The sequence below is a fragment of the Hoplias malabaricus genome, chromosome 14, assembly GCF_029633855.1.
Source record: "Hoplias malabaricus isolate fHopMal1 chromosome 14, fHopMal1.hap1, whole genome shotgun sequence".
NCBI classification, from domain to species: domain Eukaryota; kingdom Metazoa; phylum Chordata; class Actinopteri; order Characiformes; family Erythrinidae; genus Hoplias; species Hoplias malabaricus.
The window spans coordinates 13,207,168-13,234,923 of NC_089813.1; the positions used below are offsets into that span (position 1 = coordinate 13,207,168).

Below are 27,756 nucleotides of genomic sequence, written 5' to 3' on the forward strand. Positions count from 1 at the left end.
ATGGGGATTGACCGTACATTGGACCTTGTGAGGGCCCGATTCTATCGGCCGAAGATGGCTATGGACAATGAAAGGAAAGTAAGGACATGTGGCAGGTGCATTCGGAGGAAGGCACGATCTGAAAGAGCCGCTCCTTTGGTCAACATCAGTACCACCAGACCCCTTGAACTCCTCTGCATGGATTTCTTGTCCCTGGAAGCTGACAACAGTTGGACAAAGGATATATTGGTGATCACAGATCACTTTACTAAGTTTGCGGTCGCCATCTCAACGCCAAATCAAAAGGCCCGCACAGTAGCAAAATGTCTGTGGGAAAACTTTATGGTGCACTATGGTATCCCAGAAAAGCTACATAGTGACCAGGGTCCAGATATCGAATCCCGCCTAATCCATGATCTCTGCCAGGTAGCTGGTATTCACAAGGTTAGGACAACCCCATATCACCCTAGGGGCAACCCTGTGGAAAGATTTAATCGCACCCTGCTTGACATGCTGGGCACTCTTCAGGATCAAGATAAGGCTTGTTGGCGTGACTATGTAAGACCCCTGGTCCATGCTTACAATTGCACTTGGAATGAGGTGACTGGTTTCACCCCATATGAATTGATGTTCGGGCGCCAACCTCGCCTACCAGTCGATCTTGCATTCAAGTTGCCAGTACAAGAAGGCCAACATTCATCTCACTCTGAGTATGTAAACAAACCTCAAGTCACATCTCAAAGAAAGCTACAAGATAGCTATGGATAAAGCTGCAATGATAGCTCACAAGAACAAAACTAGATTTGATCGACATGTAACTGCCTCAGACTTGGAAATTGGAGATAGAGTATTGGTCAGAAATGTCCTTCTCCAGGGCAAACATAACATTTCAGACAAATGGGAACACACTGTCCATCTAGTGGTAAGAAGAGCAGGCACACTCCCAGTTTATACAGTTAAACCTGAAAACAGGGATGGTCCATTAAGGACATTACATAGAGACCTGTTGCTTCCATGTGGGTATTTACCTGTGGAGGAAAGCAGCGAGCCTGTACAAAAGCCAGTACCACGTAGGCCAGGAACCTGTGCACGCCCTGCAGTAGAAGAGGTGGATTCTTCAATTGAAGATGATGATGTACACATTACAGTTTATTTAAATCCTCCTGTTCTCACAGCCGGCGAGAACCCTGTGCAACCTGATCTATCTACGACTGAAGTCCAAGATACACAGCATACAGAACCTCCAAGCATCTATTCTGATGAAAGTCTTGTGGATGCTCAGAATGTAGATAGGATGCATGATAACAACAACCCACTTGATATTTCCAACAGTATTTCAAATAGTCCTTTGATGTTCATGGAGTCGAGCTTCCATTGGAGTGATACTGAGTATTCATCCATTGATAGAGATACTCCCACAGAACCAGTCCATGAAATAGCCTTGATTCAAAATAACTTGCCTGAGGATGATCTTTTAGGCGTACAATGAGAGCACCTTCCAGTTTCCTCAGATATGTCACACAGTGATGTGGAGAAGGATGGCACCAGAGGTGCAGAATCTGGGGAGAGCAAGGAGGAAACAGGTGAAATGGGAGGAAGGGATGGAACAGTCCTAATGAACACAGAGGAAACAACAGATCCAGATGAATCTGTCAGGAGATCAGAAAGAAACCGTCAGCCGCCATGATGGCTTGATTATACTGAGTTGGGAAATCCATTGCTCACAGCAGTGAAATCATTCTTTCAAGGACTGTCCACAGCTTGGACGGATGTCAAAAGTGAGAATGAGGTGTCTGCACAACCTTGTTCAACAACATTAACCTCGTTCCCTCGAATAATTATTATTGGACTGTCTACCATGTACAGGGACGTACTTGAGTTCAGGAGGGGAGGGTGTTGCCAGGTGAAAGAAAAACATAAAAAGGAAAAAAAATGAAAATAAACGAAACCATACTTAGATAAGACAAATATTGGGAATATATAAATATGTATTTTACTTTTAATTGCTACATTGGCAGTGTTTCAGATTTTATATTGTAACTAATTTGCATTTGCTCAGTTCGCTTGGCTCCGTGTGGTTGGTGCCTGGGGTTCAACAGACAATCAGGAGACTATTCAGGTGACGTTCAGCATATCGGTTGGAGGTGAAGGGAAGTGCATAGTTTTTTCTCAGTTTTGCTTTCTGGACCTCAGCCACGAGAATGAGGGCAGCTTCATGCTAAACAGAAGAAAGAAAAAAAACTGAAAAGTTGGCGTTACACCACTGCATGGAAAAGAGCTAATCACTTACCTTCCAATTTCGGGGCCGCTTCAAGCTTAACAAACTCTTCATAGTTTAGAAATGAAATTTTTTCGACAGCAATACTAAAAATGATGTGATAAAACTGTGACCCAAAACAGCATGCTGTAATGTTTGAAGAAGAAACTTTGCCCATTGCTGCTGAAAATGGTTTGACAGGCATGTGGCAATAAATAGCACAGCTACTTAATAGTGTGGAAAATTGTATATTTATTTTACACATCTGTAAAACAGTTGTTCATAAAGCAATACAATTGATTGTATTTAACAGTGTAGTTCCTACAGACTCTCTCTTTCCCAGTATGTGGACAGTGGAGGCCTGTACACACTCCCTGTTCTCTCGCGCCCATTAAGCAGTGCTATGCACAAGTGGAGATGCTGTTCTCGTTAATCCGAAACAACAGCTAAAAATAGACAGTTTCTGGCTTAGCCCATGCATTTAGCCATGGTCACACTGGATTTGTGTTCATGAAATTCCATTTATTTCAGTGACACAGGCGAATTTCACGCACGTGACTTCCGGGCAAATACATTTGAACACAAGGGAGAGACACAGTAATCGTAGACAAAACTCTTCTCTGAGAATTCCTCATTTTCACCTCTGCTGCTAGAACACAGCTCTTCAGATATGAAACTGCTGAACCAGCATGGTGGAAATTTTACAGCAGATTTCTGGCCCTACGTGCAGCCACGCCTATTTTGCCAGGTGAAGAGAAGTACAAAAACCCAACATGACTTGGGCTGGTTGGTTAATGTGACTAGTAGAAGTTAGGTCCTGTTTATAGATATTGTCAGTATAAGACTGGTGCCGGTTGGTTAGCATAACTATTGTAGCATCTGTCTTTATAAGATTCTGTTTATAGCTATTGCCAACTTGTTTGATTAATATTGTTTTTTTTGTTTACTCTTTTGTTGATTGATTTTTTTCATATTTAATGCATAACTTTGGCTCGGTGCCTCCTCTCCCTGCTGCTGTGTGGTGAGCTGGACGGTTGGAAAAGTATAAGATCACTGTATGGTTTTTGTAATTGTATTTTATAGAAACTTCTACTCCTTGGACTTCAGCACCTCAAACTACATCTACATCTGAGACAACAAGTAAGCAGACCACACTCTATCACCCTCAATGCCGTGCGTCAAACACATAATGGTCCCCCCATTTACAATATGATTTTTTTTTCTTAATATTATTTTTCTTATTTGAATTTTTTTTTTTTTTCAAATCAAAATGCCAATTAATTACTAATTATTAATTATAATCAACAAAATAATAATTCAATAATAGTTTATTATTAATAATAAACAAAAACAATACATGGGAAATGTCAGTACCGAGGTGGACTGACGGAGGCAGACGCACACGCTAAAACACAGCGACTTTATTTACAACAAAATATAACAAAACAAAGACAGACAGACTTGGGCAAAAACAAAGCGAGGAACAGAGGAGAGAGACAGTCTTGGGAGAAACACGACAATGGTGGAACGTCGATTCCAGTTTTTTATAATACATGTGGATCCGTTATCCTGTGCCATAAGGGCATGAAAATCAACTTCCTGCCTCCATTATTCTGTCTATGTCCTTTCTCTTCCAGTGCCCCTGCCTATATATTGAGGGCTTGGCTGTCAGAATGATATCCAGGCTCTAGACAGTGACCTCCACGCACCGTGTCCAACACATCTGCATTATTGGGAACCGCTTCCTTTGGATTTGACCACAGTGTTCTTACATTAAGTTAATTTAATGTCACAAAGAATGATAAAATGTACATTTATGCATCTCACAGAAGAGATTATATGAACTATAGTGTTCCATTCTTGACATAGATATGTGCTGTTTATTGTTTTGTTTTATTACAAATAACTTGAACTCAGAATTGAAAATATGGGGATAATTTATTTAATCTGTAAAGAGTTTATATCATTGCAACCAGAACAAAATTTTGCATCTCCTAAAAAGGTTACAAACCATTTGTCAAAAATGTAGAAATAATAAAAATGGAGGTAGAAGGGTTTTTCAGACACTGACATTACTCATGTCAAAATGTTTGTCATCTTTGAACAGGAACACCAAAAGCGACACTCAAAATCCAGCTGGCTTAGTTGTATATAAAGAGTTTCATTCTAAAATTATTTCAATTCATGTGTAACAATTTCAAATATAAGTAATTATATAAGTAATTCTGAATTCTTATATTTTATTCCTTTTAACTGTGTTCTAAGAGAGATTAAAGATGTAATTAAGACAAACAGTACCCTGATCATCTGGAGAATAATGTTTTCATCAAGGTTCATAGAAAAATTCCTCATTCATTCATTATCTGTAACCATTTATCCAGTTCAGAGTCATGGTGGGTCTGAAGAATCACTGGGCGCAAGGGAGGAGCACACCCTGGAGGGGGCGCCAGTCCTTCACAGGGCGACACACACTCACACAGTCACACCTATGGACAGTTTTGAGTCACCAATCCACCTACACAATTTTTATCAGTAAAGATTTTCAACTTTAATCTTTTGTTTTTTAATATCCAAAGTGTGAGTTTCCCTTCATTTTTTGAGCAGTGTAGTTACTTTTGTGTTACTTCTTAATTCATTCATTCATTCATTATCTGTAACCGCTTATCCAGTTCAGGGTCGCGGTGGGTCCAGAGCCTACCTGGAATCATTGGGCGCAAGGCAGGAATACACCCTGGAGGGGGCGCCAGTCCTTCACAGGGCAACATAGACACACACACACATTCACTCACACACTCACACCTACGGACACATTTAAGTTGCCAATCCACCTACCAACGTGTGTTTTTGGACTGTGGGAGGAAACCGGAGCACCCGGAGGAAACCCACGCAGACACAGGGAGAACACACCAACTCCTCACAGACAGTCACCCGGAGCAGGAATCGAACCCACAACCTCCAGGCCCTTGGAGCTGTGTGACTGCGACACTACCTGCTGCCCTGCCGTGCCGCCCGTTACTTCTTAATATTTGTTAAATATTTGTTAGAGAACTTAATAGTTCTCTAATATTTCTGAGTGGCTTTAACACAGTGTGAGGCCAGACAATGGTAAAATGCTTTCATTTTGCCCTTTATCACTATGATAAAAATAAATAGTAGAACACTTCAACACTATATATATGTTTTGATATGCTTATTGACTGTAGCACAAAATGTCCAATTTTAATACTGTTTGGCAGGATGAAGTCTCATAACAGGCCTCGAGTTGCTTGTTAACATTTAAATATGGAATTACAAACTCCATTTAAAGAAAAGTTGAATCACTTTGCAAAATACAAATCAAAATAGAATGCAGTGATGTGCAAAATATTTAAACCATATATAAGAAAGTGGCTAGGGGTGTGGCAGTGTTCAAATCACATGGCACAGAATAGGAGAGGCGTACTGGAACTACCACTCAAGTTTAGTTGAGGATAATAATTGTGCAAAGGTGAGTCGCGAGATGATTTTGTCAGGATATAAGGATGCAGTGTTAAAAACAGCAGCGCCAGTCACAAAAGCAGGAAGAAAGTGGAATCTGCAAGTGGCAGTGCAGGTAGCCAGGAGCTCATTAGAACTAAGGCATGTGATTGGCCAAGTGCGATGCGGAAAAGCAGGCCTTGGGTCAGGTGATTCATGGAAAGCCATTAGTAAGGCCACATCATCAGAGAGAAGATAAATGATGACTAGTTCTGTTCACGAGAAGGAAAAAGAGGCAGAGTGAGCAACACCAGTGTCACTTCCAACAGAAGTGTAACACTTCCAAAATATTTTCTGTGACCAGTTTGTCAAATCAAAATGTGAAATCATGCATGCTGTTTCCTCCAGGCTAAAGAGGAGAGGGATCTTCCAGCTTGTTAAAAGCACACAGTTCAAAGCCAGCATCTGTGATCGGGATGCATTAGTGCATTTGGCATGAGAGATACTTAATAATGATGGGTCTTAATGCTAAACAATATAAAGATTTTGAAGCAACATCCTGCTATGCAGAAAATGTGCCTCATTCATGAAACGTGAGCAGTTTTTAAAAAAATGTTTTCATAAATTCTGTATCCGGATTCATCAAAATATTTGTAGTCTCAAAATGTTTGTATAATACATAGACATAATCCGTCTAATGCCTTGCTATACTTTCCCATAAGTGAGCACATAATATGCATAGAACAAACCTAAAAAGTGCAGATTTGAATGCACTTCAATTAAATCCGCTCAGAACATTTGTTTTCTTTTGTTTTTCTGTAGAGATATCTTTGCTTTTCCTCAGACCTTATTGCTTCCTTATATAGAGATCATGGTAATGGAATGTTAATTGTAAAGGAACATGCATGCCCACCTAATTTGCAAACATTTGGTATTTATTAACATACACACATACATACATATCTGGTGCTTATGCAGTGTTCATGAAACTTTTGGGAATGCCATTTCCTTGTAAGATACACACAGTTTGTTTGCGTTTCTTATGAATGTTTCATTTCAGTAAAACAAGGCCAGTCCACATTCTTCATAGATTACAACAGCACGGCTTATTAAGATTCTGGGTGTTAAACTAGTCCAGACCTGACACCAATTGAAAAAAACAGTGCATTATGAATCAAAGGTTCAAAATTTCTCTTTCAAGACTACATCAAATGGTCTCCTCAGATCCCAGAGGTTAGCTATGTCGATAGTGGATTTCACATTTCCACAATATTTTAGGTTTTTTGTGTTCTACATACAGGTTTTAGCACATAATTATTCAGCTGCTAAACTTATCCAGAAAAAAAGATTTATTGGGTCTTCTTTCCCAACATGAAGGGCATACTATTTCAAATGGAGTAGTGGATTAATTCACCTCTTCCAAACTGCCATCAAAATAAGAGTCTTGATCATTTTGATAACACATTTTTTATTAGTAATAATTTAAAAGGAGCAGCACGGTGACGCAGCAGGTAGTGTCGCAGTCACACGGCTACAGGGAGCTGGAAGTTGTGGGTTCATGTCCTGCTCCGGGTGACTGTCTGTTAGTAGTTTGGTGTGTTCTCCCTGTGTCTTGCATCGGTTTCCTCCCAGGGTCCAAAAACACTAGGTGGATTGGTGATTCAAAATTGTGTGTGCTGACCTGTAAAAAAACTGGTGCTCCCTCCAGGGTATTTTCCTGTTTTGTGCCCAGTGGTAGGCTCTGGACCCACTGCGACCCTGGACTGGATAAACTGTTACAGAAATTGAATGAATAAAAATATTTTTCCATAATATTTTAAAATATGTTCTAAATATTGAGAGACTAACAGACAGTACACTTTTCAAAATTATTTGTCATTTTTTGACAGAGAGACCAAATGCGACATTGAAAATCCAGCCGGCTGAGAGTGTTTTCATTGGCGAGAGAGTCACTCTGACATGTGAAATACAAAGTCGAGATTACAGGAATTATATATGGTTTAAGAATAATAGCGCCATCAGTGAAGCACAATACAGTAATAAATACCAGATCACTGATGTTAAACTGTCTGATGAAGGTGTTTATACCTGTAAAGGAATACAGTCATCAGAGAGATTATACACAAACACCAGTGGTGCTGTTACACTGACTGTGTCAGGTGGGTGTGGTATATTCCTTTTGTTATTTCCATCATTAATTGTTGTTGTTGTTTTTTTTTTTAAACTTTGTACTTTAAAGGAGGTGTGTATATCACAAAAGAGTTTAATTTCTTTCTGCAGTAAGAGAAAATGCGACACTGAACATCCAGCCAGCTGAGAGTGTTTTTATTGGAGAGAGAGTCACTCTGACATGTGAAATACAAAGTCGAGATGTCTGGAATTATAAATGGTTCAAAAATAATAGTCCTATTAGTGAGGCACAATACAGTAATAAATACCAGATCACTGATGTTAAACTATCTGATGAAGGTGTTTATACCTGTAAAGGAATACAGTCATCAGAGAGATTATACACACACACCAGTGGTGCTGTTAAACTGACTGTATCAGGTAAGGTGTTATTCTTAAAATACTTCTGCTATTAAGAGTTAATCATGTTCATGTACGTTTTTAAAATGTCAGGGTTGTAGCAATGCAATAATATGACAATATATTATACATTGTAATTTCAACAAATTATACATTTTCAATAAAGAATCACACAAAAAAAAGTAAATGAAATTTGCTATTGATACTGACATGGCAATATGTGTGTCCCTCTGCTCTTTTTCTACTGGACAGGCTTGGATTCCTCTATCTATTTAATATACCTATGCTGGCAGACATCATATTCACTCACTATCTAATCTTGTGTTTTTCACCAATCATCATGATTTGTTGCAGCAAAAACACCAAATATAGCACTAAATATTTCATGTCTAAAAAAGTTATAGTAGAGTAAAGACATATTCAACAGAGAATAAAGTCACACATGCTCTGTGTGTGTTGTTCCCTGCTGCCATGTGTTTTCTCAGAGATGTTTGTCAGTATCTTAGTGTTGAGCAGTGTCAGCACATGGACATTGTTCATAATATCCCATTGTTCACAAGAAGAGATGAATGTGTAGATGATTTATTCCACATCAGACCATCAGACCTGCTCTCTCTGCTCCAAACTGTATTCATATGTTTCATATGATCAGTTTACAGTATCAAGCGTATAAGTGTTGTACACAACACACACACTCACACACATCAATTATAGCATAAGAAAATGGTGTTGTATGGCACTGCCACGCTTTTGCCCTCTTTTATGTTTTCCTTCTCTGTTTTTGTTTCCTTGTCTGTCATGTTAATATCTCTTCCTTTGTCTCCGCCTTAACCTGCCTTAGTGTTTCCACCTGTGCTTCCTTTGTGGTCCTGCCCTCTCATAGTCCTTCCTAGGTGTTTCTTGTATGTTCCAGTGAATTTATACCCCTTTGGTTACAGTGCACCTTTGCTTTGATATTGTGTGTAGATGTATGTATGTGTATGTTTTGTGTTTGCATATGTCTACATTGGTCTATGGTTGTTTTCTGTGTTGTTTCTGTGTTGTTTTCTGTTGATCCGTTGTTTGGTTTTGTTTGTGTCAGTAAACTTCCTCACGCTTATGTCCACCTCCACGTCCCACCCAGCACATACAATAAATAATACAATTATTTTTTTTATTTTATTTATTTAATACAATTAAATAAATAAAACCGCATCTTCTGTAGATTAGTTGATGCATAAAAGAGATGAAAGTTTTCAGTAGTTAATTTTATTTAGTTAGTTATTTAGTTATAATTGTATATACACACAGTAATTGTCTCACTTTGCACACTGTAGTGTAAAACAGAAGCATGTGTGCAAAATCACTACTCAAAATGTTTCTGGAGGCAACACTGCCTTTGAGGCAGAAGGAGCGTAACTGGTTACCAGCCAACAGGTGGTGATGAATGTGATTGGTTAAAAGGGTAAAGCTCTAGAAGTTCTTGTGTGCCTGCTGTGTCTGCCAGAAATTGCTTTAGAAGAATAAATGTGCAATATAATTTTTTGTTACAGTAAGCTTAGTTCTGTTTCATAATTTACTTGAAGTGCTGCAAAAATCTCAGTATTTTAATTTACTTCAGCAACTTACTGCCTCAGAAGGTGCTGCAGAATGTCACGATGCTCTGCTGCCTCTAAGGCAGATTCCATAGCACTTAACACTTAGGTCATGACTGCTACCTCTGAGGAAACAAAGCATTATGGTATGCCATTCTGCAGCTTCTTCAGAGATAGCAGTCAAAAATAAAGTGTGAAAAAAGTGCTTCTTTCGAATCAGGCTTATAGACAGCCAAATTTTATTGTATATCTTTCTGCTGCTTTCTCTGAAGCAGCAGCCATAACACAAATGTGCGGGACAGTACTTCTACAGAACATGCCTCAGATGCAGCAGAGCGTTCTGCAGGTTCCTCAGAGGCACAGTTACATTATCCTCTATTTAAACAAAACAGAATATTGACATTTTTGCAACACTAAAATTATGAAACAGAACATTTATTGCACATTTATTTCTTCTAAAGTAATTACCCTCAGAGCAAATACAATGGTCTAGGTGGAGCTTTACCGATTTATGGTCTGTAATTTGAAAAGCTCAGGCCAATCACATCCATCCCCATCTTTTGGCTAGTAGCCAATTACATTGATTCTCCTTCGAAAGCTGTGCTGCCACCAGGACCCATTTTGAGTAGTGATGTTGCACACATGCTATACAGAAAGCTCAGAATAGTAAAAGCAATGTTGGTAAAATGTGTCAGAGGGTTGGTAATTCTGAGGCACTGAGAGCAGTTGATTAACTATGAGTTTTACTCTTAAACTTTTTTCCAGTAAAAAAGAGAGGTGTCTAAGTAGCATGGATTAATTCTGAACTGGACTTTGTTCTTTATCCATAGTAAATGATCATCCTACACTCACTTCAAGCTCTAAAGGGGATGTACTGAGAGGGAACCCTGTAACTCTGTATTGTAAACTGGGTCATCCAGCTGGACGAATGTTCTACTGGTCCAAACACACTCAGAATGCTGAGATCACAACCAGCACGTATATCTATACTATTAGGTCAGTTAGTGACTCTGATGGAGGTCAGTACAGGTGCAGAGCTGGCAGAGGAAACCCAGTCTACTACACAGACTACAGTGATGCATTCTGGGTAAACGTCACTGGTGAGTAAGAGACTTTCACCAAAACATACTATATAGTGCAACTGCTTCAAGATTTACTCATCCACAATAGTAAAACATTGTAAACTTTGTTACAATGGCGTCTGTCAAGGGGTTGGATATGATGAAAATAGTTACACTTATATTAGCAAGTGATCAATCTGTTATTGAAGCTGATGGAAAAACATGCAAGTGTTAGGATCTTAGTGACATTGTCAAGGGCAAAATTTTGATGGCTAGATGTCTGTGTCAGAACATGAACAAAATTCCAGGACTTGTGAATTTGCCCTATATGATATGATTAGAACCTACAAAAATGGTCCAAGGAAGGAAAACCAGATACTGGTAACAAGTTCATGGGTGCCCAAATCTCACTGGTAGTGTGATGCTCTGGGCCGTGTTCTGGGAAACCTTGAGTGCTCATGTGGATGCCAGTATGATAAAACCATTATTCATTAGGGCATATGGCATGGATGACTTGCACATGTGTGAAGGCATTGCTAATGCTGAATAATATATACAGGATTTTTAGCAACATGCTGCCATCCAGCCAATGTATTTGTCTTTGCTTTTTTCAGTAATAAAAAACCAATACACATTCTTCATTGAGTACAACAGCATGTATCCTTAGCAAAAGGGTCTGGGTTCTAAAGATGTTCAAACCTGCCACCCATTAAAAATGATGGGTGCATTATTAAATGAAAAACACTACAACAAGGACACTCAGCTGTTGAACATGTGAAATCCTATAATAAGCAAGAATGGTAAAACTTTTCACATTTAAAATTATAGCAATTGGTTTCTGTAATTCCCAAACATTTATAGAGCGCAACACAGTGGTAACTGTGTCCCATCCCAAATTATTTAGAATGTAATGCTGGCATCAGACTCAAAATAGGCAAACATATATTCAAAAAACAAGCTTTCTCAATATGAGCATTTAAAATGTTGTCTTTGTATTATTTTCAAGAGCTTACATTTTATATCATTGCATTTTGTTTTGTTTTATTTATTTCCATTTTGTCCCAGCTTTTTTGCAAATGGGGTTTGTAGACATAGCTATTGCATGCACTGCCATGCAAGCTTTGATTTTAATTATAATTTTGTTACAGAGAATCCTAAAGTTGTGTTGTCCATAAAGCCTGATGTACAGGTATTTAAAAGACAGACTGTCACTCTGAGATGTGGCATAGAGGCAGGAGGAGACACTGAGTGGACTTACATTTGGTATAAAAATGAGGGTGTGTACCCATTAAGGACAACACAGGAGATTACAGTTCACTCTGTTACAGAGTCTAACAGCGGTAAATACTCATGCAAAGGCAAAAGGATATATGACTCTCAAACATCAAAGCTCAGCAATTATGTTACACTGACTGTGACTGGTGAGTCTGTGGGTTTAATTATTCTTACTTTCTTGTTAATTATACTCTATGTAAAATTCTTCTTACTCTTTATACACTTGTATCTGTTCTATTCTCCATGTCGTCTGTGTCAGGTGAAGTCCAGGCAGTACTGAGTGTGTCTCCACAGAGCTGGCTGACTGAAGGAGACTCAGTGACTCTAAGCTGTGAGGTTAATATCTCCTCTAAAGGCTGGACGTTCAGCTGGTACAGAGCTGTTCCCTACAGACAAGGTTTAACCCAGATTACAGATGTTCATGGTAATGTCATGTATTATGTAGAGCTCCTGAAAAATAGCAGAAGAGGAGCTGGAGGCTCCTACACTCTCAGTCCTGCTGCTCTGTATCACACAGGAGTTTATGTGTGTGGAGCAGAGAGAGGAGAACCAGCCTTTCACACACAGTACAGCAGTCCACAGCCGCTATGGATCACTGGTGAGGAATTGTACTAAAATCATAATTTCCACAAATTTAATATACACACATAATTTTTTATTATACATTACAGTTTGTTTGGTTAATAATTTGTGCCTGCAACATCAGATCCCTCTGCTCCATCCATCAGTACAAAGGAAATTCTGTAGAACAGTTACTGATCAGTTATTATTATGGTGTGTATGTGTGTGTTTTGGGGGCTGTATAGATTTTGTTTTTGGTACAGATTCTTAATTTACTCAGTGTGCAGACAGCTATGAATAGAATACATAGGAAGGTAAGTAACATCACTGTACATTCATCAGCCATAACATTAACCCCACCTTCTTTTTTCAAAATTAATTGTCAATTTTATCAGCTCCATTTAACCTATTGTAGTTCTGCACTTGCAGCATGCACTTCATCTGATTCTATGCATAAATTTTACCCTTTTTCCACCTTTTCTTTAATTGTCAGTACCCCAGAATCACCACAAAACAGGTATTTTAACAGGGTGAAAGGGAGCTAATAATGTACACAGAGCAATGGTGAACACAAAAATAACATGCAACTTGGTGAATTTAAATATTCTATTTATCAAACATGAGGAACAGTGAACAGTTCATTTGTGTAAAGAAAACAATCTGTTTTTCTGTGTATTTTCAGGTAACTCTCCTCCAGTGTCTCTGATCATCAGTCCCAGCCGAACTCAACATTTTAGCTCTGACTCTCTCTCACTGAGCTGTGAGGGACACAGAGACTCTGCTGGATGGAGAGTGAGACGATACACACACAGTGGGAATGTTTACGATTGTTCACCAACTCCAGGGTTTCCTTACAAAATCAGGTTCCTCTCCCCATCACACACTGCAGTTTACTGGTGTCAGTCTGAATCTGGAGTAAGCAGCGATCCTGTCAACATCACAGTGCAAGGTGTGTGCCCATTATTTTCATCAATATAATGTGTTGTTATTATACACAATATTATATTATGTATATTATTGGGTTGTAGATGTGGCCACCCTACCAATCCATAAATGTATTTTTTGGTTTGTGGGAGTAAACCTGAGCGAACAAGGATATTCAAACACAGGGAGAATACAACAAACTTCTCCCGGACAGTCACCTGGAGCGGGATTTGAACCCACTACCCTAGGATCCTGGAGCTATGTTACTGTGACACATATCATATTTACAGCTGTTCTAAGAAAAGTGGAAAATATTCCATATCATTCTTTATAATTATTAACAAAAAGGACAAATTTGAACCCTTGTTCCACAACACAGTTCACAGACAAAATACCACAAGGATCAAACAGCGCAGTAATTTATTTTACCCTGTCTAAAGAGCCCTGTTCAGAATTACCTGTTTCAGTGCCTGCTGAAAATTAGTCTCTGTTGTCTCCAAACACAAGGCACCCATGAGTGATTCTTGAGAAGCAAAGCACTCATTTTTAATTATTTGAAATTTGTTCCCTTTCTTCTCCATATTTGTTTTCATCATATTTAACCAGTACACAAATTTCTCTGCATTCATTGTAATTTTTGTGGCTTGTTTAACATAGCATTTGTGCTCTCATATTATTGAGAGTAAAGCACTGGAATTGGAGAAATACCAGTGAGGAGGTGGGCAGTTCTGAATGCCTGCACTCTATGACACAGCACAAGAAGGACTCATTTTATCCCATGTTACCAGTTAAGGCTCCCGAACTTAAAGTAAATACATAATATGTAAAGTATATACATAATATGTCCCCTTTAAACTATTAACGAGGGTTCATCATCTGAAAAATATATTTTTTGGTTGCAAGTGCAATATTCTGTTTTCTCTATCCTGTTTTCACTGTTGTTCTGCAGGTGGTGATGTGATTCTGGAGAGTCCTGTCCACTCTGTGACTGAGGGAGATTCTCTGACTCTGCGGTGTTTATATCGCTCCACAAACTCCTCACACCTCCAAGTTGATTTCTACAAAAATGGAGCACTTTTACAAAAACAGACAACAGGAGAGATGACCATCCATAAAGTCTCAAAATTTGATGAAGGTCTCTACCACTGTAAACACCCAGAGAAAGGAGGGTCTCCACGGAGCTGGATTTCAGTCAGAGGTCTCCTGCTTTTTTAATTCATATTTTTATTCAATAATAATCTCTGTCCTATTTTATCATATTATGGTGTGGATATCATGTTTGTCTGTTTCAGAATCTGCATCCTCAGTTCTCAGAGTGCTCAGTAGTCTCATGGCAGTGACTCCTTATTTGATAACCACCATTGTGCTGGGGGTGAAATGCTACAGAGCTCGAGGTAAGAACTTCTTCAGTTGTCTCTCAGTTTCTGTGAATCAGACATTTCATTATCAACTTTTAACTGAATCAGAACATCTGATTAAAGACTAATGTGCTGTGTTGATCATTGTGTATTTCACAGTTGAATCTGAGGAGATGAACAGGTCATATGCGGTAGTAGAAGCTGGAACGTCTGTCTGAGTTATGGTTTATATATTATACTTAATTAAGTGTATTTTAATGCTCCTGATTGCCCCCTTATTCTTATATAATCACCAAGGCTTTTTATGTTTAATCAGTTAATAAAAGTAATACTTATAATACTTATTTTTTTAATACATATTAATCTTGTTATTCCTTTAATAAATATTTGCTTAAGCTTTTTTAGTACTGTTAAATTTTATATTTTTGTTTTATCATTTGTCTCATATTTAATTCATAGCATTTTTTTGTATTTCACTTCTATTTCATGAATTTATTCACAAATAGGATAAATATATCTTGTGTAATGGTGTTTAGCAATGTTTTGACTTTGCACTGGAACAGTTGCACTTTTGTTTTTCTTTCCTCTTGTTCATGAGAAACCTGGTGGCAGTCCCAGACTGCAGTGTATTTCAATGTATGATTAATTAATTAATTAATTAATTCATTCATTCATTCATTCATTATCTGTAAGCGCTTATCCAGTTCAGGGTCACAGTGGGTCCAGAGCCTACCTGGAATCATTGGGCGCAAGGTGGGAATACACCCTGGAGGGGGCGCCAGTCCTTCATAGGGCAATTATTATTTCTTGTACTTCAGAATTCTTTTACATTATTCAAATATTGTATCCTTTATTTCTGTTTTGCTTCTTAAATCTTTTAATTAGGGAATCCTTTAACTATTATATTTCTTTAAATACCTAATAATATTTTACCAGTATTAATTCTTATTTGGATAGTATTAGTTTTACAAAGGAGGAATTTTACATGGATTGCAATTAGAATTCATTTGAAATTTTGTGTAAATAACAGAGATAAGAGAGACAGGATTTATGCATTGCCTACTCTTCTGAGAATAGTCCACAAACCAAACATTTTCTACCATAAGTGACCTTATATTCTAGATCTTCATAAAAGACAACGAGTTATATTATGGCAAAACAACTTCACACGTATTTTGTTACATAGTTATTAGTATTCTGCTTTTTAGTAGTAACTTAATGAGTAACTTAACACATACATAGGCTGTTATTGTGCACAGAATGTACCTATTGCTGACAGAGGTTTCACAACTCTGAGAAGTCCTTTAGGTCGCCTTGATTTTAGTCATGGAATTAGACATATACTTGAACGTTTGCACTCTGGAATAATGGCAAACCTCGTCTATTTTGACAGGACTAAAATGGACTAAAAATGACATTACCCAATTTCCTAAGGACCAATTCCAATAGGATCAATTACCTTAAGTGAATGTGTGCATTTTAACTGTTGGATTTCTTCTTTGTCAAGATAAAATGATAAATGATAATACATTTTTTGGATTTGTGTCTATTATAATGAGTTGTAATGAACTTTAATTACATCCAGATTCCTGCAAGTGCTATTCAAAACCTGTAGGGGGGGCACTGTAAAATATTTTCAATACATAATTACACAGGCGTCACATAGCTCCAGGGTCCTGGAGGTTATGGGTTCAAGCCCTGCTCTGGATGACTGTCTGTGAGGAGTTTGGAGTGTTCTCCCCGTGTCTGTGTGGGTTTCCTCCTGGTGCTCTTGGTTTCCCCATACAGGCAAAAAAAAAATCATACGTTGGTAGGTGGATTGACTATGCAAAATGTGTCCCTAGGTGTGAGTGAATGTGTGAGTGTGTCGCCCTGCGAAGGACTGGTTCCCCCTCCTGGGTGTGTTCCTGCATTGCACTCAATGATTCTGGGTAGGCTCCAGACCCATCGCGACCCTGAACTGGATATGCGCTTACAGACAATGAATGAATGATTAAGTAATTACACACACTGGGCTTTAATTCTGGTGCAGCTTTCAGGCAGTAAACCCTCTCAGTGCTGTATTGTGCTAATAATCTCCTGTAGCACAGGCATAGATTTGGCCATTTGGTAATTTGCTAGGCAGAAAAACTTTTAAACTAAAACTGATGTTTAAAAACACACCCCACAAGCATGAGCCAGTTCAGCTAACAAAATTCAACTGAGGGAAGACAGTTCTACTCTGAATATTAAATGAGAATCAGACAGCTGGCATGAAATTATGTACAGAAAACTGCATCACTTCAATCATCCAGTCTTTCTGGGCTTTGTCCCTTTTGTTAGGTTGCTTAGTTGCATGGTTCATCTGGTTTCTGACTCTGGTTTTTCTTCATGATTATACAACTGTATCTACCCATGTCTGCTGAGGTTGCACTTGTGATTTTATTATTGACAACTGTCTCTGTTAACTCCTATAATCTCTTATATATTAAAAATCCCCTTTTCATTTTATATCTGCAAGTGTCTGGTCTGTGCTTCCAAAGTTACACATTAATATTTCCCTCCATCTCCCACCATTTCTCAGGCCTGTTGCCTGAAATGTTACGACTAGGCCTAATTTTAAATAGACCATTTTACAAGCATAAAATTATTCACCCTCTAACTCTCACATTTATATCATAGCTAAAGCATATAGTGCTGAATATCAGTGCATCTAAAAAAAGAAGTCAAAGTTGCATAAGTAAGATATTGAGTTTCATAGAACTGAATATGTGTCATGAGAATTGAGGCTGTGGCAAAACCCCAGCTTCTCTGATGTTTGTGGGCAATGAGTTGTTTCACTGCTGACTGGGTGGTCTTAGTTTTATCTCTTCTATCTTTGCCATCAGTTACAGCACGGTGATGTCAAGTGAACATTTTATTAAAATATCTCACTCTGGAAGATATACACAATTAAACTATTGGAACCATCTTACTCTTCAAATGTCTATAAGCATTAGTATTGTTGTGTTGACCAACCAATTTATCCTCAAGATTTCCCAGAGCTGAGAACAAAGAGATGTGTATGTGATATGTGTCCGGGGTCTGACTTTTGTTCTAGAGAAAGAGCTATGAAACCAATCGTCTCACCATGCAGGAACTGAAACCCACTTCCCTGAGAGGTAAACATTAAGCAGTGTGCTTGCTTGCTCATGATGCATTTGCAAAGAGTCAGAGCCAAACTGAGCTTATGCACCAAATTTGTATTTTATATTTCATCTGTGGACTTAAAAGCATTCTAGTATTCATACCATGTCATGAGCCAACTTGTCATATCTGTATATTTAGTAGACACATGACAGTAAACCTCAGTTTTTTAAGACTGAATATATTATTAATCAAAAGAAGCCTTAATTAACAGTAGTATTTTTCACATATTATATGTAACATTTGATACATGTCCGCTAATATTTCCTCTTGTCTTCTCCACTGGATTTGTTTGCTTTGAATTGAAAAAAATAGTTTTGTATACAGGTTTTTATGGTAGATATTCCAAAGACATTTGGGAAAGATGTGCTATAAAATAATGCCAGATGAGTATCTCTCTCTCTCTCTTTCTCTCTCTCTCTCTCTCTCTCTCTCTCTCTCTCTCTCTCTCTCTCTCTCTCTCTCTCTCTCTCTCTCTCTCTCTCTCTCTCTCTCTCTCTCTCTCTCTCGCTTGCTTTCTTTCAGAAGTGTACTCTGAAAATATGTGTCCGGGGAGGTGTTGACAGTTTAACACAATTCATTATTCAGTCATTACTAGGGCATTATGGAGCCCAGTCCTCTCTCTGTGATGCTCTGTGAGTAGATAAAATTTTAATTTACTTTCAATGTTTACTTTTAACAGCACATTTAACTGTGAATTTCTGTGAGAAACATAGAAATGTTTGTATTCAGGACATTCTTATGATCACATCTTAAAGGCAGCCATTACATTCTGACTCATCATTGGCTAGACAGTTCTACAGTTAAATAGATCACATTCTCACTGGAGAAATCAAAGTATAAACCTTTTTTCACAACTATATCATATTTGGAAAGTACATGTTAATGCTAATAAAAATGAAGTTGTTACTGTAAAACTGAAGAAGGGAAATAACATTAGCCTGAAAATTAGTTTGTTAGAACATGGTGTTACTTAATCATTGTCCTGGTGGGCCACTGCCCTGTATGTTTCAGTTTTGTCCTCACTCTATCATTCCTAATTCAGCTTTGGAAAAGGTTGCTCTTTAGTTGCATCAGGTATATGGGTATATTATATATATTTAAGAATGTGAGATAGTCCAATAATGCGCTGTATCCTTAAGGTCACAGTCAATAGTTATCTGGTTAATAGCACAGAACAGTTAATATTAATGAAATCCAGTTATTAATTCTAATACACAGATGATCATACTTGATAAGAGCCATATGACCTAAATTTTGACACATGGATATATTTACAATTTAAGATGTCACAGAGATATCTACCATATTTAAAGTGTCACATACTACCTACATTTAATACTCTTGATAACTATGAAATGTATCATTCTGAATATAGAAGTATATTAGTCATTTCCAATTATCCCATTCATTCATAGCAAAGCCAAAAGACACAGTTTATGACAATCAATACTCTAATTGTTCAAAGTAATCTATATTAATCTAGGCTTTCTCTGTGGGAAACTTGACCTCAAGTTCAGATGTAATACAGAATGTAATGCAGGCCCTGAGGGATTATAAAATTACAAATATGTTAACTTTTACCATAAAGAAATTTCCATAGGATTTAGTCATATAGGAATCATTTTCTTTTCTTTTCTATTTTAAATATATACCTCTCATAACAAATGCCTTAGGAAACAGGAACGGAAAACCTCAAGGCAAGAACTTTTGCCGTATCTGTGCCGTTATGCTACAGATAATCACAGAGGCCATGTATTATTATTATGTTGAATTATAAAGATATGCTGAAGAGAATGCACGTATGAACAATTAAGATATGCTTTTCTGATCAGTTAAGTACCTTGCTTACTGGTTAAGATACCTGGCTCCCAAATGCGGAATTCACATACGCCACTTATTTGTGCTCTTTTTCCAGATGGTGATTAAAAGAACATATTATTTGTTTCACATTTTTCACAAATTTGTTTCCTTTCCCTATACTTTAGTGTTGATTGTAGTCATCCCCCATGGACAATCACAAGGTGAATCATTATATTCATGTCTTCTAAATTATTTCTTCATCATGTACACATTCATACGCAGATTGTTTCCTTTCGTGATTCTATAGTTAAAAATTTTATATAATAATGAGCTGATACAGTGTGGACACATTTGCATTCTAATATTATACTAAACAGTCAGTAAATTAGTAAGTGCTACCCAGTTAACAAAGTTACTAAGCAAATACACTAAGCTAAAGCTGTGATAGAAATTGAGTTGGTTATTAAAGAATTTTGATCTAATAGCTGTTCTTTATTAAGATTTATTAATATTTATTATAAGATTACTTTAACATCACTAGTTAAATCAGACAGCAAAATTACATCTGATATGTAAAGGTTCAGCAACCTTCAGACACTGTAGGGTGTTATCTAACATATGCATTAGAAACCTGGCTTAGGTACATATTAAAATTGATAGGAAAAAAACAGAATTACCATTCTACAGTTGTAATTTCAGTAATTAATCCAATATTCATTGTGAATTCCTGATATCAGACAGTTCATAATAACAATGACATTTTTATAATCCAAATAAATGCATTCAGTGGTTTGAAGGTTAAATATACACATTTACACTGTAAGCACCTCTCTGTGCAAAAGAATACAAAATATAATGTGAACATCTTACTTTTTTGGGTGTTGCTAAATTTGTTTTAAAAATGGATGAAGGCTGTGTCAAATTGGCAGGTTTTGGAAGCGCAATGTACAAACACATTGACTTTGGATTTATCCAAGGACAAGGGTTTATCCAAGGGTATATTGATATAATTCACAAATTTGTAAATGATGCACAAACAAAACTGTTAAAATGTATATGCGGCTTAGAATTAAATAAAGACCCTCACGGACAAACTCCAACTTATATTAGATGACATTCTACCTTACTGACTTCAGCTATATGTCCTCATTAGGTGAGGCCAAGTCTACTCTAGTCCTACTCTAGTCTATTCTAGTCCTACTCTAGTCCAACTCTAGTCTACTCTAGTCCTACTCTAGTTAAACAGTTAACAGATTGCAGTGCCTCAGCCCAACAAAAGGAAACCAGGGCACATGTTTTATTTGTGGATATGAAACTTGGAGAAACTCATTTAAAAAGCTTAAAAATCAATGTACCTAATACATGGAGACTGGCAAATAAATTCCTGTTGCAGGCGGTTTAATATTGGAATTGAAGATTGGTATGAAAACCCTACAGTGGGACATATGTCATTATACCATAACATGAGTAGTCTTGGAAAATGACAATCCCTCCAGAATGAAAAAAAGAAATAAACATTTATATAAATATCTCTATTTCTAGTAAACCCATACCAAGAGAAATATGTTTGGGAATGTTAATTGAGGCATACCCAGATGTAATATGTGTAGGAAACAGAGACTCCTGGGTCCTGTCATGAGCCTTAAATACTTAGTTGAATTATGACCTTGATCTCTCAGCCCATCTTAAAGAAATGTACACTGCTCCCAGTAGGCTCTGTCCAAAGCATTACTACAGAAATTAATCACTTTCCTCTTATAGCACCAATCTGTTTTGCAGCAACATAATACAGTCCGAGCACCTTCTCTGCAGTTAGATACTATTGACAATAGACATGCAAAACCTATTCAGCAACCTGTGCAGTGCACCACTTTCAGCTTCCAGAATGAGAAACAAATGCATCTTAGTAATCCCAGTAATATTGGGTGCATTGTAATGCTGGCAGATTGAGACAAGTGAGGAAGAAACTCTAAATTCCAAAAGTGAATTTATTTGAAATTATGGATTATATCAGTATACTAGGAAGCCATTTGGGTTGTGAAATGTACCCAGCACCTTTCAGCCATGGAACTGGTGCTGTGGGACTACAATGGCACAAGAGGATTTACCTATTTATTCCCTAGTGAACACACAAGCACTACACACACAAAGGGCAGCGAGCAGACATACAACTTCAGCAGCAGGCTGCCAACCACTTTGGCACCAGGGAAACTGTTTAGGGTTTAGGTGTCTTTCTCAAGGGCACTTCAGCCATGGCTAATTTTTGTCCTACCAGTCATCCAGCATCTATATGTTATGAGGACTTCAGTTGGCTGCAGGGTAATGTCCTTTAGCTTAATCTAACAAAATGGCACTGCCTGGGTATGAGGTCTTGTTTTTGGCCACATTTGCTTTAGAGGAAACGTGTTTTCCTGTCTGTTGGTGTGACGTCAGTTTTTCTTCTGTTTAATTGCTTTTTCTCCCTGTGTTAACTGTGTTTTGCTTGTTTTATGTTAAGTATTCCCTGTTTGATTTTTTTAACTGTTTATGAAAATATCCAAATGTGGCAGGCTTGTCCACTGTGCTGCTGTTGGTTATGACTGCTGACTGGGGGCAGCAAATTTTACTTGCTATCAGTTAACAGACTGATATTACCAATGTTAATGGCTGGGCCTGCTGACCAGGAGAGCTTGTTTTGTCACCACGTATTGGTGGATGCCTGCTTGCCTTCGCTATTTCTGTCAGCTGGGGATTTTGACCAAGAAAACATGTTGCTGGTGTCCAGCGGCCTGCTTACACTGCTGTTATGTGCTGCTGATGGCAACTACTTTCTGCACAGAGGCTAGTGGCTTGTTAACACGGTTGTCAGATGCTGTTAATGTCATGATGAAAAATTAAAATGCAATAAAATTAGAATAAAAATCTGTGACTTTTAAAATTCCTTCAAACTGTATTTCTCTGAAAAATCTACAAAAAATATTTCTAGTATATTATATATTGTAATCGAGGTGGGCTTAAACCCACAATGCCAGACCATAGAACCCTGACAGCAACAGTACCTAGATGTTAACATGACACCTACATAGAAAATAATTTCTTTGCATTGTGTTAATAAATTAAAGATTGAAGAGAGTACATATTATTTGTTTTCATTGCATTTTACAAAATGTCCAAGAAAGGCCACTGTCCTCAATACTATGTTTAATATCAGCAGAATCTCAACCCAGACTGAGAGTGGAGCCTCAAAGCACAGTTTTTGCTGGAGACACAGTTACTCTGAGCTGTGAGCTGCCAAAGGCAAATGGATGGGATTTTTTTGGAGAAAAGACTCTCAGTATTTACAGCCTCCTCTGATTCCTAAAGATACACACACCAACACAATTAGTGTTACAGTTCCCAATCCAGTAGAAACAGAGTTCAAGTGTGTGGTGAGAAGTCCACACCAAGTTACATATTACAGTGATCCTGTCAAGATTACCGTGAGAGGTATGTGATCAGAATATACACTCATTAACCATAAAATTTTGACCACTTCTTTGTTTTTACACTCATTGTACATTCTCTAAACTCCACTGACCATACAGGAGCATTTTGTAGTTCTACAAATACAGACTGTAGTCCAGCTGTTGTGTAATTTGTTTACCCCATTTCACCCTGTTCTTCAGTGCTCAGGACCCCCCGCAGGTTTTATTTGGGTGGTGGATCATTCTCAGCACTGCAGTGACACTGACGGGGTGGTGTGTAATGTTGTGTTGTGGTAGAATTGAAAGAGACACAGCAGTGCTCATGTAGTGTTTTAAGCCCTTATTGTCACTGCTGGACTAAGTATGGTCCAGTAACCAGATCATCCAAAAGTCCACTTTATCAGCTCCACTGACCGTTTTTTGCCCTTGTAGTCAAGCAGCCTTAAATCCAAGCAGCCCTGCTGTGTCTGATCCAGTCAAACCAACTCAACACACACTAAAACACAAGCACGATGTCAGTTTCACTGCAGTTCTGAGAATTATCCACCATCAAGATCATACCTGCGCTCTGGTGGTCCTGACCTAAGACTACAAGAAGAAATGGGGATAAGAAAGTATGCTGGGCAACAGATGGACTACATAATGCTCCTGTATGGTCAGTGGAGCTGATAATATGGACAGTGTGTGTAGATACAAGGTGAGTGTTTTTAATGCAGTGATCATTCAGTGTATATTTCAAATGAAGCTGTCATCTTTACTGTAATACACAGCTCAGTTCACACATCAAGATGTGTGTGAAGTTTTTTCTTTTGAAATGAGTTAAGACTTCTGACTGCTAAAATGTAATTTAAATTATTTTCCACTAATCTTAAGGTAGAAAAAAACTTAAACACATTGAAATTATTTGTCATTTTGTGACAGTGAGACCAAAGGCTAGAGTGAAAATCCAGCCAGCTGAGAGTGTTTTCATCGGGGAGAGAGTCACACTGACATGTGAAATAGAAAGTGAATTTGACTGGGATTATGTGTGGTATAAGAATAACCATTCTCTCAGAAATTCTCAAAGAAAAAAATATGTCATCAGTTCTGTTAATCAGTCTCATGCAGGTTTTTATACCTGTAAAGGAACACAGTCTTCAGGCAGAATATACACACACATCAGTGACTCTGTTACACTGATTTTATCAGGTGAGTGTGGTATATTTTTATAATTATTTCTAACAAGAAGTGTTGTCATTTAAACATACAATATCAATACATCCTTGGCCTGTATTGCAAAAAGTTGGAGTTGCCATTTTTGTACAATATTAATTCAGGATTGCGTTTGGTCCGGAACCTACACTGAATTGTGGGGCACAAGGCAGGAACACACACGGTATAGCGTGCCAGGGTATCACATATTTACTAAAAACACTCACACATTCAATTATATACACAACTATGGACACTTTTCAATAACCAGCCCACCTGACTGAATGTGAGCATCAGTAGGTTTAATTTGGTCAAAAGTACAAATGAAGTCTTAAATGTGCTGGTGGCACTTTGCTGTCATTTATTTATTTATTAGTGCACATGGACTGTTTATTTGTAATATCTTCAGAAATATCTCCAGAAAAAAATAATATCTTGTACTTAATACTTTTTTTACATTTAAAATGTGGACTTTATGGTATCACTTAAGAATAAGACAACACTTATTAAGGTCTATAAATGGTTTACAAATTGTGTATTAATGACTATTTATTAGGTTGTAAAATCAGTAATAATCATATATAACACAGAGAGAAAGGGCAACAGTGAGCTGTTGTTTACCTAAAAGTGAACCCATTCTTCTCCATCAGTCAACATTAAGTCTGTCAGCTTCAGCAAATATTTCTTTAACAATTTAACAACCAGGTTTGACCCATTAACCACTGATGTTATTGCCATTAACTAATTGTTATTCTCTAGAACTGTTCATCCAAGCCTAGAACAATTTAATAGTTTTTCCAGGAACAAATCTTAAATAGCCTAGTTACTGAACATTTATTCTGAAAGACAAATGTATTACTTTGGTTTACATTAAGTCTTAACAGATTTGCTAGTGAATATTTCAGTCCTGATTAATAAATTTGGACAACATAATAAGATAAAATTATTATATAAGTCACAAAACTGTCTCTCATTTCAATAAGTTATGAACTGTGATTTTATTTATAATGTTCTTACAGAGAAACCTACAGCTGTTTTGTCTATAAATCCTGATAATGTGGTATTAAATGGAGAGACCGTCACTTTGAGATGTGCCATACATGCAGGAGGAGATACTGTGTGGAATTATATCTGGTTTAAGGGTGACAGTTTATACCCAGCTACAAGAAAACAGGAGGTTACTATCCGCTCTGTTACAGAGTCTAACAGCGGTAAATACACCTGCAGAGGGGAGAGGAAAAGTGACTCTCAGAAGTCAGAGATCAGTGCTGCTGTTACACTGACTGTGTCTGGTGAGTCTGTGGGTTTGAGGTGTATTTTCTTGTTAATTATACTGTATGTAATAATCTTCTCCCTCTGTATAAACGTGTTTGTGTCTGTTCTATTCTCCATGTCGTCTGTGTCAGGTGAAGCCCAGGCAGTATTGAATGTGTCTCCACAGAGCTGGCTGACTGAAGGAGACTCAGTGACTCTAAGCTGTGAGGTTGATATCTCCTCTAAAGGCTGGACGTTCAGCTGGTACAGAGCTGTTCCCTACAGACAAGGTTTAACCCAGATTACAGATGTTCATGGTAAAGTGGTGTATTCTGTAGAGCTCCTGTCAGACAGCAGAAGAGGAGCTGGAGGCTCCTACACTCTCAGTCCTGCTCCTCTGTATCACACAGGAGTTTATGTGTGTGGAGCAGAGAGAGGAGAACCAGCCTTTCACACACAGTACAGCAGTCCACAGCCGCTATGGATCACTGGTGAGGAACTAGAGCCAGTGAAGAATATACAGTCAGAACAGTCTCACTACACTTCTGTTGATTTTTTACAGTGAAAATGAGTTAATGTTCTCTACAGGAAACAGACTTTTAATACTTCTGTGTATTTTCAGGTAACTCTCCTCCAGTGTCTCTGATGATCAGTCCCAGCAGAACTCAACACTTCAGCACTGACTCTCTCTCACTGAGCTGTGAGGGACACAGAGACTCTGCTGGATGGAGAGTGAGACGATACACACACAGTGAGAAGGTGTCCAACTGTTCTTCAGTTCCAGGGTTTACCTGCAACATCAGCTCCCTCTCCACATCAGACACTGGAGTTTACTGGTGTCAGTCTGAATCTGGAGAGAGCAATGATCCTGTCAACATCACAGTGCACAGTGAGTCTCCACTATTCTCATCAATAATAGGGGCTCAATACAGAGGACCACTGAGGTTTTGAAATATAATATTTAGCTTAATTTTTCAAGCATAATGTAATAGAAATTCAAATACAGTCACACTAAATACCACAGCACACTTTTACTGACTCCTGTTTCTATCCTGCAGATGGTGATGTGATTCTGGAGAGTCCTGTCCACTCTGTGTCTGAGGGATATTCTCTGACTCTCCGCTGTTTAAATCGCTCCACAAACTCCTCACACCTCCCAGCTGATTTCTTTAAAGATGGAGTACTTCTCCAGAAGCAGACGACAGGAGAGATGACCATCCATAAAGTCTCAAAGTCTCATGAAGGTCTCTACCACTGTAAACACCCAGAGGAAGGAGAGTCTCCACGGAGCTGGATCTCAGTCAGAGGTCTGCTGCTTTATTTATATTTTAATTGAACAGTTAACTCTGACCTATTTTACAATTAATTTTATTGTGTGTGTGTGTGTGTGTGTGTGTGTGTATGTCCTATTTGTCTGGTTCAGGATCTCCATCCTCAGTTCTCAGAGTGCTCAGTAGTCTCATGGCAGTGACTCCTTATTTGATAATCACCATTGTGCTGGGGATGAAATGCCACAGAGCTCGAGATAAGAACTTGGATTTGAAATAGTTTCTCAGTTTCTCTGGATCAGATATTTATTATCAGCCTTAAACTGTATCATAACATCTGATCAAAGACTAATGTGCAGTGTATTATTGTGTATTTCACAGTTAAACCTGATGAGGTGAACAGAACCTATGCAGTGATAGAAGCTGAAGAATCTGGATGATATTTGTAGTACAGTATTTTACATTACAATATTAATCATGTACTTTTCAGATCAGAAAAAAAGGCTTTCATTTGCACCTCAGCATCCAGCAGCTTCATTTCTGCTCTGTCAGTGAGAGCAGTTGTATTAATGCAGCAGCTGTGTCTCTTACATCAGCTCCACACCGAGCCATCCACCATTTTGTCTAATGATTCTACTTCACATTATAAATCAGTTAT

General features: G+C 37.9%; 1 protein-coding gene across 1 annotated transcript; it reads left to right on the plus strand.

Annotated features, from left to right (window-relative positions):
• LOC136666273 (carcinoembryonic antigen-related cell adhesion molecule 5-like) lies at positions 1 to 27,538 on the plus strand. The gene is made up of 12 exons (XM_066644372.1): positions 1 to 523; positions 10,626 to 10,895; positions 12,005 to 12,277; positions 12,391 to 12,729; positions 13,375 to 13,641; positions 14,566 to 14,814; positions 20,128 to 20,163; positions 25,596 to 25,868; positions 26,453 to 26,719; positions 26,889 to 27,137; positions 27,254 to 27,353; positions 27,478 to 27,538. Exons 1-12 carry the CDS (start codon positions 1 to 3, stop codon positions 27,536 to 27,538), a joined length of 2,907 nt encoding a protein of 968 aa, XP_066500469.1.
• The last annotated feature ends 218 nt before the right edge of the window (positions 27,539 to 27,756 follow it).